The sequence below is a fragment of the Ciconia boyciana genome, chromosome 13, assembly GCF_034638445.1.
Source record: "Ciconia boyciana chromosome 13, ASM3463844v1, whole genome shotgun sequence".
In the NCBI taxonomy this organism is placed as follows: domain Eukaryota; kingdom Metazoa; phylum Chordata; class Aves; order Ciconiiformes; family Ciconiidae; genus Ciconia; species Ciconia boyciana.
Window position 1 is genome coordinate 18003136 of NC_132946.1, and position 19333 is coordinate 18022468.

Here is a 19333-nt window from a genome sequence, read left to right on the forward strand (position 1 = left end):
GGATTCCTCCCCCAGAAGGCTTTCAGGGGTGTGTTGAATATTAGATTATTTTTCCTTTTTGAAAGATGGTTATAAAAGCCCGTGATAGCTGGGTAGAAGGGGGACAAGAAGGCAGGAAGGGAGATGGGTTTTCATATTCTTTCTCTATCTGGTACAAGGTCACAAATGTGCTTTTTAACCGCTGGACTGAGCGGTTTAGAGGCTGTGACAGTCTGCGTCGCAGTGCTCGTGCAGGCAAGGGCTTGCGCTTGTTGCTCCTCAGACCTGTGTCAAGGGACAATCTTCTCTGAGATTCAGAGCAGGGATGTTTTCTAAGGGCTAATTTAACATAGATGAGCTCTGTCAGTGCTGCAAGCTATTCTGGGCAGGAATACCAACAAGCCGGGTATGTGCCCCGCTGGGATGAAATACTTCTGCTGCTGGGCCATCGTTTCCTTGAAACGACAAGGTGACCCAAAGGAAAAAGGTGATGAATCCTGAAATCGCCTTTTCAGAAAGATGTAAATGGATTCTTGTACTGAATTCAGGGTAATCGTCTAAAGATCAGAGCTCTGTCGGCATCTATGTTTAATATGCCGGGGAAGAATTACCCTTGTTGTCTTGGATACATGATTCAAAATAATTTCCAGCCTGCAAGGATTTCGTAGAGGTTCAGCAAATGAGAACAAGATCAAGAAATACCGCTCAGCATTGCAAGTGTAAAAATAAATTGGTGTCTTGGGGCGCATGGTTTTTTGTTCTTGTTTAGCTGAGCAGCGAGTTCCCAACGTGCGTTTTATTGCACATGTCCTGTAGTGCTGTACCTTGGAAAGCCTCAGCTGTTTCAGGGAGGGGGAAGAGAGAAGCCATCGCACAAAGCAACCTGCTGAGAGCAGCAAATGAGTGTTTTTCACCGGAGCACCATGCTGCCCTGCCTGGCAGAGCTGTCGGCTGGCGGGAGGGCTCTGGCAGGCCCTTCTTCGTTAGGTGCAGCAGGCAGCTGCTCTGGAAGTCGCAAGACAGAAAACAGAATAAAGGGCCTTTCCCAGTACATATTCCACCTTGCTTGGATTCATCTGGAAGAGAGGAGGGGGAGAAGGCACCCTACCAAAAGTGAAGGCATTGCCTTTCCTCCGAGTAGACCTCCCACACCACCAAAAAGCAGTTTGTATTCTCAAATGTCCCTGTTTCAGACCTGGGAAGATGGTGCACAGCGAGCACGCAGCTCTCAAACTTGCCGCTACGTGGGACCACCAGGCAGCTCAACAGCTTCTTTAACATGACAGCTTTGTTCTCAGCCCCCAAAATGCAACTGGTGGACAACGGGCGAGCCCCTCTTGCTTTGGCAGGGCCATGGGGCGAGGGAGCGCAGCTAGCTTTTCTCCTCTCATGTCACGTCAGAGGACGTTTGAAAGGCGAGCTGAAGAAGTGGTGCTGCATTTGCCATGGTGCTGAGAGTAATCGTGGTTGCTGGATTTGGAGTATCGGCACTGGTCCCCCTTAAACAGCACAGAATCACAGTGGTTTGAGTACTTGGCTCTTACAAGTGTTAGGGCCTTGACAGAGAGCTTTTCTACTAAATGTTTGTTCAACCAAGTGTAAACAAGTGCTTTAAGTAGTCTAAATGAAAAATGTCTTCTCTTTGTTAATAAGGTTGCTTTTCTTGGTGACTCATCCCCTCTTCTGGTGGCTGTCATTAGAGAGAGCTGAAGATGTGGAAAACCCTGAGTACCCAGTTTTGGTGTCTTTCAGCGAGTGTTTGCTCTACAGAGAAAACCACCAACACACGCATCTTCCAGTAAGGGCATAAAAGCCTCTCGAAGGGGGCAAGGTTTGAACTTTGACACTTCACGCAGGGACCTTTGTAATGTCAGATACTTCCACAATTCAGCCACTGGTGTTGCTCCTGGTATGGCGTGGAGCTTCTGGCTCTTGTGCCTTGCCAGATCTGTTCAGACGGGCCTGACTGTTAAACTGTTTTCAGAGAGGACTTCTAGTTGTGTGGCTCTGCTGAGACAGCGGCTCACAGGGGATTGGAAATGCAGGAGCCTGGGTTCCTGCAGCCACATGGCTTCTTGTGCATCCAGCTGTGCTTGCAGGGGGCTCATAGCAATCCCTAGCACTCTGCTGTCACACATGCAAGAGGAATCTCATCCCCTGTACACCCGCTCCAGAGCAGGGAGAGCATCACCTCGCCGGGGTTACCTGCCTGCCTGCAGCCCCAGGTAGTGAGTTTCTTCCTGACCGAGGTGGAAGTGTGGTTGTTGCAGGGCAGCTGCGTGACAAGCTTACTGCTTTCTACTTCTGCAGGGAAACATCACTGAAAAATAATTACAGCGGTTTTGGCTATCCTGCTTTGTAAAAGCCATGTAAAGGGAGCTTGGAGCCTGTCTGTCCAGACACCTGAGTCCTCACCTGTGTTCCCCCAGGCTGGGCTAGTGCAGCTTTGCTGCTGACTTAACTGGAAGGTGGGAGTTATCCTCACCTCCCTTGCAAGCTCCTATGAAGCTTGTGACTCAGTTCTGAGGTACACAGACTCATTTGCAGTGCCCTGCGGGGGGAAAGGTGAATTTGGAGTTAGCTTTCTTGATGCCTGCTGTGCCTTGCCTTAGAACAAGGGCTCTCTGTCCCCTCTGGCCTGACTCCTGGGGGCAGATGAGCCCACTTGAGCAATGCAGAGCGGGAAGGCTGACTGTCCCAAAACAAAAGCAAGCCACAAAAATTGCGCTGGGATTGTGCATGGAGATGTATAACCTTAGGTGGGCTGGAGGAGACAGAGGCGGTGCAAGGCTGTCCTCCATAAAGGCTGACCAAGAGCATGATAAACAGCACAAATGTCTATTTTAGCCATGGGAACCTGGGCCGGCAAGGCTGTAGATGGGCCCTTTTTGAGATCTGCAAAGCAGGGCAGCCGAAACTCCTGTGGGTGAGAGGTGTGGGGGCAGCAGGGCAGGTGGGGGTGCGGTGCTGTGAGCCTTGTGCAGGGCTGTTGCCATCTGCTGGGCGGCTGCCATGGCTCCTCTCGGTAGTAGCCAGGAAAACGCGTTACGCTGAGCCGTGCGCAGCCGTGAGCAGTATTTTGCTTTCTCAGAACAGCAGCACTAACCAGGCATGCAGCAATGCTAACCAGGCACGCAGGTGGGCACCCTGCAAGCCTTACCCTCAGCCAGGCATGTCCTCTCTGGCTAAATGTTCAGCAGCAAGTTGTACAGCACAGTAGGAGTGGATCTGGGGAGTAAAATGGTCCTTGGTGAGGTCCCACATCTAGTTTTGTGCATTCTGAGAGGAGGGGATACTCCTGGCTTGCCCATCCGGAGGTGTAGCTGGCAGCTGCTGAAAGAACTGTTGCCTCTGTTAAAGTTGGAATTTCTTTTCATGTGGAACAATTGAATTTAATGCTTCTTGAAGGGCAAAAATCAGAGTGAGGCAATTTAAATCCACATTGCTGGATTTCTCCAGCTGCTCAGAGTTCCTGCAAAGGGGACCAAAGACTTGTAGGATTCCAGCTGTACACTGGAAACACAGAAGCTGTTGCTGAGAGTGCGTGGTGTGTGCAGGAGTCATTCCCTGGAGGCATCAGCTATCATTCCTTGTGGCTTGTGTTTTGTAACAAGCCCGAGTGGAGTGGTTGTACAAGTCTGCTGTAGGCTCGCTGTCTTTCCTCCTGGTAGCCCAGTGGACCTTCTGAGCCCTCCTTTCTTATTACAGACTCCCTGGGAAATTATTTGCCTTCCCCCAAGGCAGAGAGAGCTGTGCCACATGAGCAGAGAGAGTATTTGGAGTACGTGTTTTCTGCCTTGGTGGTGGACCTGCTTTGCAGCTCTCATCAGTTTTATGTGAGGTTTTTCCTCCTCTGCCTCTCCATACCACTCTTACCAGCAGATGCATGTCTGGTAGAGGCGAGCCAGTCTGAAAAGACGGGTTAAGCTTTGCAGCCTTCGAAGGCAACCTGCCTCTGAGCTGCCTGCTGCCCGGGGGGCTTGCAGCACCAGGGCAGACCCGGGGTTCAGCTCACCAGCTCTGCCGGGGACCCTGTGGGCTGTTCCCTGACTACCCTGACGCAAGGACGAAGGTCTGCGGTCCTTTGCTACGCTGGCACTGCTGTACCACTGCAGCGGCGGTGGGGATGGGAAGATGGAGATCAGACAGCGGCGTGTGAAGGCTGCAACTCTGCACCCCTCAGCTCAGACTTTCTTTACCAGTGCCGTTCCCCTGTCTGGAAGGACTGCCCTCAACGGGCTTCTCTTCACAGCGTTGACCCAAAGGCATTGTGTCCCAACAAAAGAAAATCACAAATCCCTCTCCACGTCAGCTGCTGGAATCGGTGTTAATTTTGTCATAAACAGCTGCTGCACTCAAAGTCTCGTAGGTGGCCGGAACTGCAGGGCTGTGAAATGTGATGGATGCAGTTTTATGCCTGTTCATCTGTCCCTTGGGGAAGCATGCAGAGCCCTGAGCAATGTCCCCGCTGTCCCTGAAGCCTTTCTGTTCCCCTGCACGGAGAGGCGAAGGGAGCTGCCCATCCCATTCACACATGCGGAGCACACTTTCACAGCCAACAAGTGAATAGTCTGTATTGTATTGGTGTTGATTAGGCACAAGAAAATACAGTAATCAAATTACTAAAACTGCTGGACTGAACTCCAAAATCAGTCCGTGGTGATAACTTGGTAACAAAGCCTGAAAATACCAAGGATGGATATTCATATATTGTATAGACTCAGTACTGCTTAGAGGAAAGGATGGGAGTGTAAATCGGACACGGTCTCTGAAGGCAGGACTCGAGTTCAGGGTTGTGGTGAGAAATTTCTTTGCTGGTCGGAAAAGATCCTAGTTGGAGTGTTTGCCTTGCACAAAATAGGCTGGAAGGAGTTTGGAAAACTCAGACCTTGAAGCCTTATCTCAAACCATGAGCGCAGTGCATGGGACTGAGAAACGTGGGAGCTGGACTGCAGCACACTGGGCGGGCTGGGGTGTGTGGGGTAACAACGGCATCAGGAGGCTGTGAGCGGGCCAAGCAGCGTTGGAAGCAAAGGTGTCTCAAGAGTTTGAAAAGTAAAACTGGCGGTGATTGGGGTTTCCTAATTAGCTTTATTGCAGGTGATCTGACTTTGGGCTCCTTGCAGCGGTGCTAGACCTTCCCTGAGGTCTTGCAGCACACACAGAGCAGCTGGGAGAGCAAAAGGGCCGCGATCTGCTCAGTTGAGTAGCAGATCCAGACAGAGCCAGGAAGGGAGCTCGGGTTAAAGCATAACTGCCCTGCTGCCGTGCTCGTTACCAGGAGCCCTTGCTTTTTTTGGACTCCGCGCAGAAGGTCAACTGGTTATCAAGGTGCAAGAAGCTTCCAGTCAGTGTTGCTGAGTACTAGGTCCTGCTCAGGGCACTGTGCTTCAGGAAGGATGTGGCCCAGAGGAGAGCAAGGATAACCCGGAGAAAATGTGATTTGTGAAGGTAATGGAAATAAGTTTGTTTATGCTAGACAGGCATGGCTAAGGGAGACTGAGGTTTGAAGTATGTGAAGTTTCGGTAGAGAGGAAACAAAAACAGACAAAACCCTCAAAGTTTCTGGGTTTGAGCGGTGCATTACAAACTGCGCACTGTGGAGGACTTTGTATGCCAACGGCTGCCGTGGGGAGGGAGGATCCTGTGGATCAGGTCACCCTGCAGCGCTGGCTCGACGGGCTCCTGTGTTTGCAGAAAGCAGCTGCTTGGGTGAGGGCGATGCAGAGCTCGGGGCAGTGGTGGGGTTGGTGTGTTTGTAAACTTGGTTATCACCAATGACCAAAGCACCAGCCCTTCTTTGAGGGCAATATTGTCATTGCGTATCATAAATTGCCGTTTGAGCCACCCAAACGGTGATTGTGCTTGCTTATCAGTAGGAAAGTGCTCCGGATCTTCCCCTAGTGAGCAAGGCAAGCTTTATTCATTTTTCTATTTGTGGTTATAGGGAAGGGATTTGTCATTTAGTGCTTAAATATTCACCAGAAATATCAGGAAGGATGAGATAAGCCCTGGAATTCTCTCCAGGTCCTCCTTCAAAACCAATCTTTTTAATTGGTGATGGTTTCATGGGAAAAGAAGGCGCGTGCACCTGGAGCAGGGCTGGCCGTTGTGTGGGGCTTCGAAGGCGTGCTTTTATTTTGGTATTCACGTAACCAGGAGGGCTGCAGTCACATGGCAGGGAAGTGTGCATTAGCTTGCCTCTCCTTATCGCGGAGGCTGGGAGGTCGGGAACAAAAGGCACTCTGTTTGGGACCGGTGCTGAGTCAGTAAGCCTTGTGCCCAGCGTCTCCTGGACTTTGCTTCCGTCCTGCCTTGCAGAAGCAGCCGATGGTGTGTGCTCCTGGAGCTGGGTTTGACTTGGGTGAGGAGGCGATGTGTCCGCAGGTGGGTTTTGAGTGCTAACACAAAATGAGGAAGGATCGAGTTTCTAGGAGGCAGGTCTCCGGTCCCAGGACCGCTCTCAGCCTGGAGGTGCTGGGAAGAGGCAGGGTGGGCACCCACCCAACTCAGTGCAGCATATTTAGGAATAGTCTTTCCTCCCTATAGTCCACGGGGTGCGTGCATATGATGGTATCTTCGTAGTCCTCTCTGCCTGGCTGTTCTTGGGCGAGCTGGACTAGGAGGGACGGTGGCTGCAGGCTTTCAGGGTGCTGAGGACAGCCTGCGAGATCTGATGTCTTGTGAGTTGTTCTTTGGTTTGGGGGTTTTCTTGGTGGGTGTCTTCAATTTGCTCCAACACGTGCAGCATGCTTCTCTTGCCCAGCCTCGAAGGGTATTATCAAGTATAGCAGCCTTGAAACCTGATTTCAGGGGCTGTGTTGTAAAAAGGGAGCAGTTGTCTTTGCCTTAGGCTGAGTGTGGGCTCCCCGGCTTCTCTGAAAAGCAGACTTTGCCTACATACACAGGAAGAAGCAAATATTGTGGCCAAGAGGTCGGTGCCTTGCTGCTGGTGGCAGCCTCTGATGTGGGATCACTCGGTGGCATGATGGGTTTCTGGCTGCTGGTGCTCAGAGGCTGAGCTGCCATGGGGTGTTTCCGGGCTTGGGGCTGGTTGTGTTAACGTAGACTCAGGTGGGACTATAAACACAACGTACCTCCCTTCTCCCTGGCTTTAAGTTGGTTTAAAGCCAATTTAAGCACGGGTTGTGTGCTGCGAGACTGGGCAGGCGTGTGTCCCCAGCAGGCTGATGCCACAGCGCCGATAGCCATGCTGGGCTCAGCGTCGCTGGCCGGGCTGCTGCTATGGGATGGGATGCTGCACCCAGCAGGTGGGACGCTCTTCATCTCTTCTCCTTTCGGATGGAGCCTGTCCCACAGCCGTGGTGTGCGGGTCTCCGGGCGTTCGCAGGGCTGGCGTTGGCTTGGTTCCAGACAGGGCAGCGTTGCCAGCCTGGCGCCGGCACTGGGGCCCTGGCTGCAGTCAGCAGGCAAGGGTGTCCTTGGAGGGTGGTTTTCGTAGCCAGTCCGTCTCCGCCATCCATCCTGTGTGCAATCAGAGATGGTGTTCATCAGAAATAGGCTCACGCTTGCTGGGAAAACAGAGTTGTTTTTCCTCTTCCTCTCCCCCCGCTTCCCTTCCTGAGCCTCTGAGTGTTTGTGGCCAAGGACAGCAGAGCGTCGGGATGCCAGGATGGCTCTGGGAACAAGTGGGGGACCAGCCCTGCAGAAAAAGCCTGGGAGGAGCTTTCCTGAGAGCCAGACTTTTGCTCTTCTCTGAGGCAGCACCTTACCAAAGCTTGGGCTAAAGCTTCTGTCCATCACAGATCAAAGCTTAACTTGTCCCTGCCTAGACTTTGCAGGTGACTCCCAATAGTCTTGTTTCCTCTCCTCATACTCAAGCGGCTTTTTTTAATCAGTGTGGTTTTTATAGCCCTTTACAACATTTAATCAAATGGTATTTACTCCACTGTGTAATCAAATGCCTGGAATAGATGAACTGCTGCTGGAGAAGTCTCCTAAAGGTGCTTCATCGTCTCGCCCGTTTTATCAGGGCACACTATGTCACCCTGATGCTGATTTCATCCATTTATTTCCTTTTAGAAGGAGGAGGGCTCACTGCTGGGCTTTCAAATCCCCGGCATTTTGCCGAACACCTTTGAACAGGCAGAGACGTGTCCAGATGGCCAATGTCATGCTCAGCCAGGGCAAACAGGTCTGGCACCGAGGGAAATACCTCGTGGAGGAGTTGGAGCTGGGGATGGGAACTTCAGGAGAACCATGATCCTGTTGCAGTTCAGGGGCTCTGTGTGTGTGCATGTGTCCCAGTTTTAAGGTCTGAGGTTTACCTGAAGTGTTTAAAGGTATGTTTTATTTGATTAAAAACTTAAAATACACTGATACTGGTGACACCAACTCCATTCTGAATGTGGTGGGGACATTCCTGGCAAGTCCTCCAGGGCACTTGTAGCCTAGCCTGGCTGTCCCAAGCCCATGGACGTCTCTAAGTGTGTTGTGGTTTGTTTTTTTTAATCTGGAAAAAGTGCTTACTTTCTGCCCGCTCACAGAAAGGGAAACTTGGCCGAACGAGAGATGTGGCAGGAGCGTTTAAAGGGTCAGCGCACAAACCAGCTGCTCGTGAGGCCATAAAAAAGAGCTTTCTGTGACCTGCGGCTGCACCTTTGCCTGGGGCACAGGGGCTAGGTTTTGCTTTGCTTTATCAGGCATTTGGTAATACCTTACCTAAGTCCCCTTGTTTGTCTGTCTCTTCCATGCATCTCTTCTTGAGGCTTAGTTACTTAATCTGTGATGAAATGTAAAGCAAAGTTCTCCACGCTCATGCTCAGGAGAAGGACTGTTTACAGTTTCAGCTGCTTCTTAACTCATTGACTGTGTAGGTTTAATTTTAATAGGGCTCTTGCGTTTGAAATCTCATCTAGGCTAGTATTACCAGAGAAAAATTCTTCTCCTTTGCTAAATACAAAGAAAGTTTGCAAATTGTGTTACAGGTCATCTTTTTAAAAAAATAAATAAATTGCTGTACATACTCGGTGTGGCTGAAGGAGTACGGTTAGTGTACTCTTCTGGTGGCTACCTCTAGCTCTAAAGGGTTGCTCCCTCATTCAGCCTGTCTGTACCGGTATTTCCCGTCTATAAGATGTTTTGTAACAATTTGATAGATAAATCATCTAAGGGCACTGAGATGTTCTGATGCCCTGAGCTGTTCAGCTCCTGGTTATGCTCCATGTTGTGAGGGCCAGCAATGGTAACCACGACAGGGTGTGCTTTAATCAATTTACTTGTGGGTTGGGGTTCTTTGGTTTTGTGGGTTTGGGGTTGGTTTGTTTGTTTGTTTGTTTTTTTTTTTGCAATAGTTGTCTTTACTTTGTGCTCATTATAATACTTCAATGTATACTTAAAGCTTTTCCAGTGGGAAGGGAAAAAAAACTAGCAGCATTTACATTGGAGTCTGCAAGCAAAGTTATTTCCAGTTTGGCGTTAAATCTTTTTCAAACAGGCAAAAAGTATCCCTTTGAAGCACGCAGGTCAATCTGCAGACAGGGATGGCTGCTGGCATCTCTCAGGCCCTCTCTGCTGCATCGGATCCCCGCTGCTTCCCACCCAGCAGAGCCATGCCAGTCCAGCACGAAGCACCACCGCTGCTGTGAGCACTGGGGACATGCGGTGTGGGCTGGAGATGGGGGTGTTTTCCCCCAAAGCAAAACATAACCAGTGTTGCAACACAACATTGTCCAATACGCCGAAGCCTGGCCTCTCCTAAACTTGGCGTACACTGAAGATAGCTTGGAAAAGCACTCAGATTGCCCGAGCACGCCTTCCTCTGGAGACTGGGGAGCTGCTGGGCTCGGCTCAGGGATGGTGCAATGTCCTCGTGTGTCCGGGAGCCAGCTGGCAGACCAAGCCTCCTCTTCCAAATCTCCCTCGGCCACTTTCTGCTCAAGCATTAAGAGCCTGACTGGTGTTTCTAGGAAGTGCTGCATAAATCCACTAAAGCACTTAAGCAAGTCCCCAGCTTTAGGTATATAAGTAGTCTTGCTGTATTTATGCTTTTTAAAGTGGGTGGGGGTTTTAGGAGGCTTTTGTTTTTATCTCGAAGGCTAGTGAAAGCCGCTTTCTCCCATGCTAGGGATGACGTTCGCTGCAGCAGCCTCTCCTCTGTTTGAATCAAGTTCACTTGAATAGCCCCATCTTCTCCTGATCCTGACTTTAGACTCCGGATCTGTGAAGGTTTATGTCATGTTTAACTTCAGGGTGGTGTCCTCGAGAGATGCTAGTGTCTGTAGGTCAGCGTGGGTCCATGAAAGCTGAGCCAAGCTTACAAGAGGGGCTCCTGTCTGTCTGTCTCCGTCTATCATTCTGCTGAGCGTGCTCAGTTGGCACAGGGGCTGATGAGAGCCCTCAGCAGGGACCAAAGCAAGGGTGTTGACTTGGTCGCTTTGCTCTGCTCCCCAGTGTCCATGGAGAATAGAAACCGCTGTTGAGCAATTCTCCATCCATTCAAGGTTTTCAGAGCACCTGTACAAGTTCTTGCTGTCCCTTTTTGGCCTCACACATGTTGAGGCAGCCTGGGAATTTGTGGGTGAAACAAAATGAGGCATTGACTGTGTCTTGAGCCACTTTGCACCAGTGAAAGCTGCAGAAGTTCTTTCGTCTGCAGAGTATTTATGCAAAAGAAGAAAATCAGGCCAGCAAGAGCAGCATTTGCGAAGTCTAGGCAACATGATGGCAGCGGGACGCTTGTGTCTCTTGGTCTGGTGCTCTCCTGCTGTACAAATATGGCACATGCCCTAAAAGCTGCTCTTCTACCAGAGGGCAACGTCTGCAGCAATGAGCAGGGCTCTTCCACCCTGCTGTATACATACCCTGCTTTGAATGAGCAGCTCTAATGTAATTTTTCATTCTGCTGTCGCAAGGACAGTATGTCTGTGTATTTTCTTTCCAGCTGCTGTAATACAGGGCTCTGAGAAATCTCGTTTTCTTGAAAATCCTTGGAAGAAGCACTGAAAGCTGCTCTGTGTGCTCTCTGGCAGAGGAAGAGAGGTTTGCTTCAATGTTGGTGCCTGCGTTCAAAATGCTGCTGCTTTGCCCTGCCGCCGTGCTGGAGGGGGTGCAGCCAGCAGCTGAGCAACTTTGATCCCGTTGGGTGAACTTCAGGTGGAGCAAATAGCTTTTCACGAGCATCTTTTCCTCTTGAGGCCAGGCAGGAGGGCTCCCATCCCTCTGCCTGTCACTTCTGGTGACAGGGGATCAGCTGGAGCTCAGCACCAGCACTGACAGATCCCACCACGACTGAGATCCCAGAGCCAGAAATGATTTGATTTGTTCTGAGGTACGCTGGGGAAATCCCGTAAATGCTGGGAAATGAGCTGGCACTTTGATGGGTTACAAGAGCTTTTGCTTTAGGAGGATGTTTCTTCTAGTGCTCCCATGGCTCTCCTCCGAACATCGGGATGGTTCTAGGCTCAGCACCGTGTGTGTCCAGGGAGGACCATCCCCACCCACGTGTACAAGCGAGTGGGCACGACTGAAGATGAATGCCTGCCCAAGGGGCAGAACTGGGAGGAAAACCCAGTCCTCCGTGCTCGTAGTGTGGTCTTAAAAACCAAATCGTGCTTCTTTCCTAAGCCTGCTGCAGGTAACAGATGTGGTGAAGTAGTGCAAAAGATTTGAGACGCTGTTCCAGCTGAAGTGCGGAGATTTGAGTGTCCTGCTGATGCAGTCCCTGCAAATTAGGCACTGTAATGATTTATAAACCAGCTTATTTTCTGTTGAGGGATGGAAGGTGCCCTCCTATTACTAGACGGGGGGAAAAGTGCTTTAAGGACTAACTGGTAGTTTTGAATGGTGGTTTTTGCAGAGAATTTAGATTAATAATGTGTCCTCTTAAAATGGAGTGGGTGAAAGCAACAGTGATCAGAACCACGGAGTAAGCAGTGGGTCATCCCTCCTGGACTCAACAAATCCATACTTGCGCACAACAAAATCTCCCTCCAACTCTTATTTAGTATATATTTCTATAATCTGCTTTCCAAACTCTACTGTCGCAAAGCATGTCTAGCTCGAAGGCCATGGTGCACCCCGGGGTGGCACTTGGTCCTTGGACCTGGAGACAAAGCAGCACTTGGACGTGGGGTAGGGCTCAGGCTGGTTTTTGGAGGTTGGATTTCTGTGCTTAGAAATGCAATGCAGCGGTAATTAGCTGCCCCATACATGTTTTGTCCTGCTCTGCAATGAAACCGCATAGCTATACTATCTTATTTTTTTTCTCTTGTGTTTCTTTACAGGCAAATGAGGTGACTGACAGTGCTTACATGGGCTCAGAGAGCACGTACAGTGAGTGCGAAACCTTCACGGATGAAGACACCAGCACACTAGTACATCACGAGATGCACGACGAAGTAGAAACAGACAGTGCCATCGACTCCACCGTGCACTCGGAATTCACGGATCCCATCGAGGAGCCGGAGCATGGGTGAGTGGGAACGGCAAGGAGCAAAACTCACCATGCAGGGCTGGAAACTCTGGCAAAATGGGAGCGGATGAGGACTGAGGGAGACGCAGCCTGAGGATTTAAAATAAAGTGGGCGAGTCTGTCTTGCTGAAACTGGTTGGTTTGTTCTTTGTATTTGTAACTTCATGCAAGACCAAAATAGCTCTTCTTTAAGAATAATAATAATAATAATTAGACTGCACCATGTGTAGGCTGTTTTGGAGCTCAGCCTGGCAATCTCTTTGAGTTAATCGTTGCTTGCCTTGGGAGAACCCTGTACCCTCATTAGCATCTTTAACGTCTAAAATAAGTTCTCAGATGATCCAAACACCTGAAATACTTGCAGTTTTTAATCTATCACTTAAGCCAGAAACGCAACATATAATTTTCAAGTCAGGAGGGGAACTTACCGTGTTCTTGTTTTTCCTAAACATGCATGCACCCTTTGATGTGCAACCACCTCCTGTAATAACTAGTTTTAAACTTCTGCCTGAAGCACAGAAGTGTGAGCTAAGATCTTTGTCCCCGTGTCTGAACCGCTGCTGGCAAAACTGCTCCTGGGCCCGCCTCACTTCCTAGATTTTGCAGGAAAAGTTGTTTTTTGGGGTGAAACTGGGATGCTGGGAAGGCAGGAGAGGAAGGAATAACTCCTTTAATAGTGACCCAAGAGCACCAGTCTGCGCTGAAACCTCTGGAAATGTCATCGCTTAAGGTCTGCTAATGCACAGGATTTTTTTGGCCAAAAACACACCACCCAGGCCTGGTGCTCTGGTGAGTACTCTACAGTTCCCGTTGCTCTTAGAAAGCACCGGGCTTCCCTCCCACCCCAAAGTCACATCTGGGGGCATCAGAGGTGCTGTGAGCAGTCAGTGCTGCAGGGTGCTCGGTGCTGGGGCTGAAAGGGTGCTGTGGATTAGGGAAGAAATGAGATTAGCTGGCTAGGCTCTCCTCGCCCGAGCGTGTTCAGCTCAGTGACAGTTAAATCGGGATATAATCAGTTGCTGAGCTCCCTGACCACTGAGCAGCCATGGCAGCCTGCGTGCGCTCTCGTCCTCTGGGAAAAATGACATGCCTCAGATTCACCTGCCTGTAGGTACAAAATACTTTGCTTGGGAATCTTTTTAAGATTAGGTCATTCTTGAGGCTTCCCTGCTACTCCCAGTGTGGGCCTGGGAAGGTCGGGTGTCCTTTGAGTGCTCTGTCCAAGCGCAGTGGTGCCTGTTGCCAGGTGTGTTAAATGTGTGCAAATTCCAGGTAGCCAAAAAATCAAGGAAAAAGTTAATTTGGCTTAAAGATTTGGAAGGCTTGAGACAGGAACCTCTGGGATTCTATTCCCAAGTTGTTGAGGGCTGGTTTTGGTGCCGTTAAACCCCAGGCAGGACAACAGTTTTACATCTCTAGTGCCCAGAGCTCTTCCAGGGGACACACAGTAAGTACAATCCGACCAGTGCAGCTGGTGGACTGAATCCAAGCTTCAACACTGCTTTTCGGTAGCTGTTAAAGCTCAACATAGCTTAGATAGTTTGAACTGCAGTGGTTATTTAGGCTGTGTGTAGTAAAAATTAGTTGGATTCTGGATCTCAAAACTGCTAGAGCTCCCAATAGGTGTGTATGAAATACTAGTGCTATTTATTGCTGAGGGTTTCCAGGTGCCTGATGAGATCTGCTTCTGTATGGTGCTTGTCAAATTTAGAGATTTGGGGATGGGTTTTGCTTGTGAGTTAAAAATTCCACCCCCTGCCTTCTGTTCCTGGAGAGATTTCCAATGCTTTTGGCAATGGTCTGCTGGGTGCAGCGTCTGACTCACCGCTGGGGAGGGTGGGTTTCTGACGGATCCTGCTGCGGGAATAACAGTGCTTCTCAAGGAAGATGTGCGGGTGCCCACAAGCTGGACTGGACTTGTCTGCGGTTAAATAGAGATCTGCTGCTGTTTTGGCTGGAGGGTTGACATGTTTTTATTAGCAGGATAAGGGCAAATCCTTCAGATGGTGCAGGTTTTTGTCATAAATGGCTTATCTGTAATCTCTTTTTCTTTCTGATTTAGTACAGCAATCTAGTCATACCCCCATTTTCCACCTTCTAGCAAGTGGATGAAGAAGAGGGCATAGCCTGAAATAGCAGTTTTTATAATAATGCAATCCTTTTTTTTAGCATTGAGTTTTGGAGAGGAGAGCGGTGCTAGTCTCCCCAAAACACATACCTGTGGCTCATAGACACGTGGGCTGCTTTCACAGCCTGGTTCTTGCAAACCCCCCCTGCCTTTTCCCTCCAGCTTAATTTTAAAACCTCTGCAGTCCTGGGCAGGAAAGTCCTCTGAGAGTGGGCACATATTGCTGTGGTGGCTTGACTTCATACAACACTGCATATGTGAAAAGACGCTTACAGAAACGATGACTTCTGCGCTGAGCTGTGTCCCCTTCGAAGCAAGGGACGTCCCAGGACCTGTGCTGGGTCTGTTCAGGGTTTAGGCTGAAGCTTAACACACTACAGCTTTTCTGGATCCAGTGTTAAAACCACATGAAATGGCATTCCCCCCTCCAAGACTGTCATGAGCACATACAGCGTTTTCCCAGCAGGAGCAGGGAAAGGGCTCCTTTGTCTTGCCCGGGGGCCTGTTGCTGCTGGGTTTGGCAGCTGCCTGTAAACCGCCGGGATTTGTGCCATGGGGGGCGTTACAGTGTTAAACCCCGGTGCTGGGCTCTTGATAGGATTATACAGCAATAAGCGAGCGTGAGCCTGGCACATAGGCTGATGATGTAACTCAAAACACATTTAGGGTGTGTTTGGGACATGCCGAGCTTTTTCTCTGCCGCGCTTTTGGTTGCGCCCGTGCCGTGCAAGGGCCTGCCACCAACCCTGGGTACTGTCTTGCAAGTCTGACGGCCCCCAGATCCTATGTTGCAGCTGCCAGGGGAGCTTGCGTGAAAAAGCATTGGTTTGTTGTGAAAAAAATTGCTGCAAAGTTCCCGGTGGTGCCTGGGCTGCCCTTTTCAGTGTTCAAGGCACAGGGTGACTTGCACTGTAAGGAAGAGCTAGCCTGATCTACCGACATGGGAGGTGTGACTTGCAAAGCGGATGTATTGGATGCAATTGGAAAGGCTGCTGCGGTGGCCACCCTCTAACGTCTTCCTCTGCTCCCACAGATCCCATCCACATGACCTGCCCCTGGGCTCGGACCTCAGCCACTCCATCGTTACAGTCATTAGCGGAGAGGAGCATTTTGAGGATTATGGAGAAGGGAATGAAGCAGATTTGTTCTCGGACAGCTTGTGTAATGGGGAAAGCAGCTTTAATAGCTCCTCATTCCTCTCTCCCAGGTAATGCCCAGCACAGCGCTGGCAATGTTTTAACTGGTTTCAGTTGCTTAGTGTTTGCCTATGCTTTGTGTGTGAGAGTTGTTCCCTTTGGGTTTGCACACTAATCGGCCTGCAAGAGGGGGTTCCTGGCAAACTTTGGATTCAACAGGATAACTGGCTCGGAAGTGGAAGAGGAGTGGCCTCCCTCAGTCTTTCCTTTTCCTGAACAGTGTCCATCCTCCCATCCAGAGGCACTAATGCCTGGCAGCAGGTGGAAGAGCAATCTGCATTTCACATGTGTCCAGGACAGCGTCACGTTCCCACTCCTCTTAGGGATGTGGCTCCTCGCAGAACCTTCCGGTAGAGAAAACCACTGTGCAGCTTTACCCCTGGTCCTGTTGGATGACATTTTTTTTCTTTCTCTCTTCTACTTGTATTTTTTGGCTTTGATATGATGCTTGGTTGGATTTGCACAAGCTGTGGCAGCCTTCCTTCTCTAGGCAGCCTAAGGGATACGTGGAGCAAGAAGCAGGCTGTAGCGTTGTCCTGCACTCCTTGCATTAGGGTCTGAAGCCAGGCAAACGTTGGTTTTCCAGCCCGTGCAGGGTGGACTGAGGAGCTGGTATGACAGTACAAAACACGTCAATACTTACTTTCTAAGGAAAAAAAGTAAAAGCTGGAATGATCATCCGCTGCTGCAGCCCACAAAGTCTCTGTGATGACAGATAACACCGGGGACGTGTTCCTCCATCGGGCAGTGCATCTCTGCGCAAGGCAGGAGTGGTCCCTGCCAGCCACATGCTTGTGTTGAAGACAAGAACATACTTTTTTCCTTTGGGACGATACATGTTTGTGACTTTCTGCAGCAGTATAAACTTGTCATCACTTTTTTTCCTGTCTGCCTGTTTTGTACCAGCTTCCCAAAGCCCTTCATAGAGTTTGGGCAATTCTGCTTGCACAGGCTGACGGGGAAGAACTGCTGTCAAATCTCCACATGTGTGCTTTGCTGCAGGTCAGGGCTGACTTTCTATTTTGCTGGTGCAGCAGCAATTTTGAAGATGTTAACTAAACCTGCAATAAGAAAGCATTGCTGTAAAGCATGCCTAACCCATTACTTCAGGAAACCAGTGCTCCAGTGCTTGATGTGATGGGATACCCTGCAGTGGAAGGGACATGTCACTCATCCATGCTTGTCCTTTGATTGCACCGTGCAGAAACGCAGAGTATGGCTGGCTGTACTGGTGCTGCAGCATAGGAAGTGCTCTCGGATAAAAACCAGCCTTGGTGTTTGTTTTGAGTTTCTCTAAGTGTGGGCCTCCAACCTAGGCTGGAAGGCTCCTGGCAAGAAAACACTCGGCTAAAGAGCTTTGCAATCAGTTAAACTTTCTCTTTAATATCAGTCCGGAGCTCCCAAGTTGCCTACGCTCCCAGTGTTCAAATCTTGCTGTCAGGGCACCGTCTCCCCTCTACTGCTCTGTCTCTTTGGATCTTATCCACAAGATCATGCTCTGCAGTATCTTTCCTGTGCCGGGAGGGCTTCACTCGGCACGTGGCCACACAGCTTGTGGTGGTTATGCTGGGGCTTGCTAGGGAGGCAGGCTGCAGATAAACCCTGCAAAACCTCCAGAGTTAAGAATGTGGTTCTGTTTGAAACAGCGGATTTCCTCATGCCTTTCAGGTCTAGCCCTTACCTTGGATTATCGTTGTGTGTGTGAAGGTCCTTAGCTCATCGTTCTCTGAGATTGTGCTGTTAAAAACAGCCCTGCCTCCCCAGTGTGTTTAAACATAGTGAAACCTTAAAGAACTACGGGATATCTCTGGTTCAGGCTGAACTCTTTTGGTTCGTTTTTTTTTGGCTGTGGTTTGAATATGAGGAACAGTATTGCTTGTAAATGGTCACATCGCCACACACCCTTTCCATGTTACAAAAGTCTCTAAGTGGGAATAACGTCAACAAATTTTCCTGCCACAGCTCCAGATCTTCACCAGAGAACTAATGCAAGAACCAAGAGCCTTCAGGGAACACTGTGGGGTATTGCATTTTCCCCGCTTAGTCCTTGCGTGTGTGTTTGCGATGCCTCCTCTTGGGCTGCCACCTCTTCCTTGGCATGTCCCTCCGGTAAAAGAAGTCTCTGCCACGCTTGGTGGGAAATGAAAGGCAACTGAAGGGAAAGGCTCCTCGCGTGCACCCATTTCGGCTGCCAACGTGCTGTGTCATAAGCACCGATGGCCTATGGAAGGTTACTCCAGGAGATGGAGGGAGGAGGCAGGAAGGCTGCGTATGGCGCAGAGCGTGGCGGCTTGCCACAAGGGGTAGGTGGGGATGCCCCGAGGCGCAGTGCGGTTGAGCTCTCACCCACTCAACAGGCAAGCAACCAACGCAGCCAGAGGCCAAGTATATCAGTACGTACCTGAAGAGTTGCCAGGCTGGCCTGTGGGTTCTCCTCTATGCTGCTTTTCCCATTTTGATTAATGCTTGTTAGGTTCAGGTTCACACCTTGCCCAGGGATGCACCCAGCCGGGTGAGCTGTTTCTGCCTCACTGAGGACTCACTGAATGGGGCTCATGTGCAGCCAGACGCGGGGGCAGAGCCCAGAAAAGGGCACATCACTTCTTCCGAGTGCCACAAAGCTTCTGTCACCTCTTACCCTGCGCAGAGCCTGAGCAACTGAACTGGCTGCTGGTGGATAATGATTATCCTGGGTTCAAACCTGCCCTAGAGGGTAGGGGGAATGTTTTTCAATTTTTTTTTTTCCAGGAATGGGAAGAGATGAGCAATTCGGCATTTACTGTTGTCCAGTAGCCTGTTCTAAGGGGGCTCGGAAATACTGTACAGACAGCACAGACTCAGAGGCCTGGCCCTGGGGGTAGCTGGGCTGCTGGCACCCCACTGCCACCAAAAAACATCAATGAGGGGTTATGCAAAGGTGCTGAGCCAGGGGACCCCTCCTGGGGTGTCCCGTGCACTCAGCATCTCCCGGGCCAGGACTTGCCAGTGTGTATCTGTATCACGGGGTTGACTAGCCCTTTCCAGATGCCTTTTGGTTTCAAGCTTGCTTGTGTTCACTCACACCTTTACCTGTCTGTTATTGAACTGCTTTGTTTTTTCACTATTAACCTTTCTTTGATTAAAGTCCGTGGCTTCCAGAAGCATGTTTTCCTGCAGAAAGGATTTGTGGCGTATATTTGGTCCCAAAGTAACACAAACTCTTTGCTGTTCAGAATCCCTTGTCCAAACTCTGTCCTGCCCAAGTCATGTCAGGTGGGGGAAATGGCTCCCTGGTTTGCCAAGTGCCAATGGATGCCTCGGCAGCTTGTTTTCCACGTCAGCAGCTGAAAATTAAAAGCTGGTCAGACCCATTAGCTCCCCAGGCTGTTAAAGTCCTGTAGACCCCCATGTCCCCTGGCTGAGTGATGTTCCCTACAACGAGGCAAAGCTGCTGCTTCAGCTGCTGTGTGCTTCACTTTGTAGGAGGCAGCAGTTGAGTCACAACCACCTTTTTGAGCTTAGCTTCAAAGGGGAGCTCTTTGCAATGAAAGTCTGACTCTGTGCATTACTAATGGTGCGTCCGCACCTGCACAGCTAATATATTTTTAGAGCATCCCA

At 50.1% G+C, this 19333-nt stretch overlaps 1 protein-coding gene across 4 annotated transcripts in view; it reads left to right on the forward strand.

Moving 5' to 3' along the window:
• RAB11FIP3 (RAB11 family interacting protein 3) overlaps positions 1-19333 on the forward strand; it is an 80821-nt gene that overhangs the window by 41882 nt on the left and 19606 nt on the right. For 2 of the 4 annotated variants that reach the window (XM_072878612.1, XM_072878613.1), the window contains exons 4-5: positions 12225-12412; positions 15574-15747. In XM_072878612.1, coding sequence (XP_072734713.1) covers positions 12225-12412; positions 15574-15747 — 362 coding nt within the window. Of the gene's footprint in view, positions 1-12224; positions 12413-15573; positions 15748-16691; positions 18130-19333 lie in introns of those variants that run through there. The other 2 variants (XM_072878614.1, XM_072878615.1) reach the window with 2 other exon arrangements.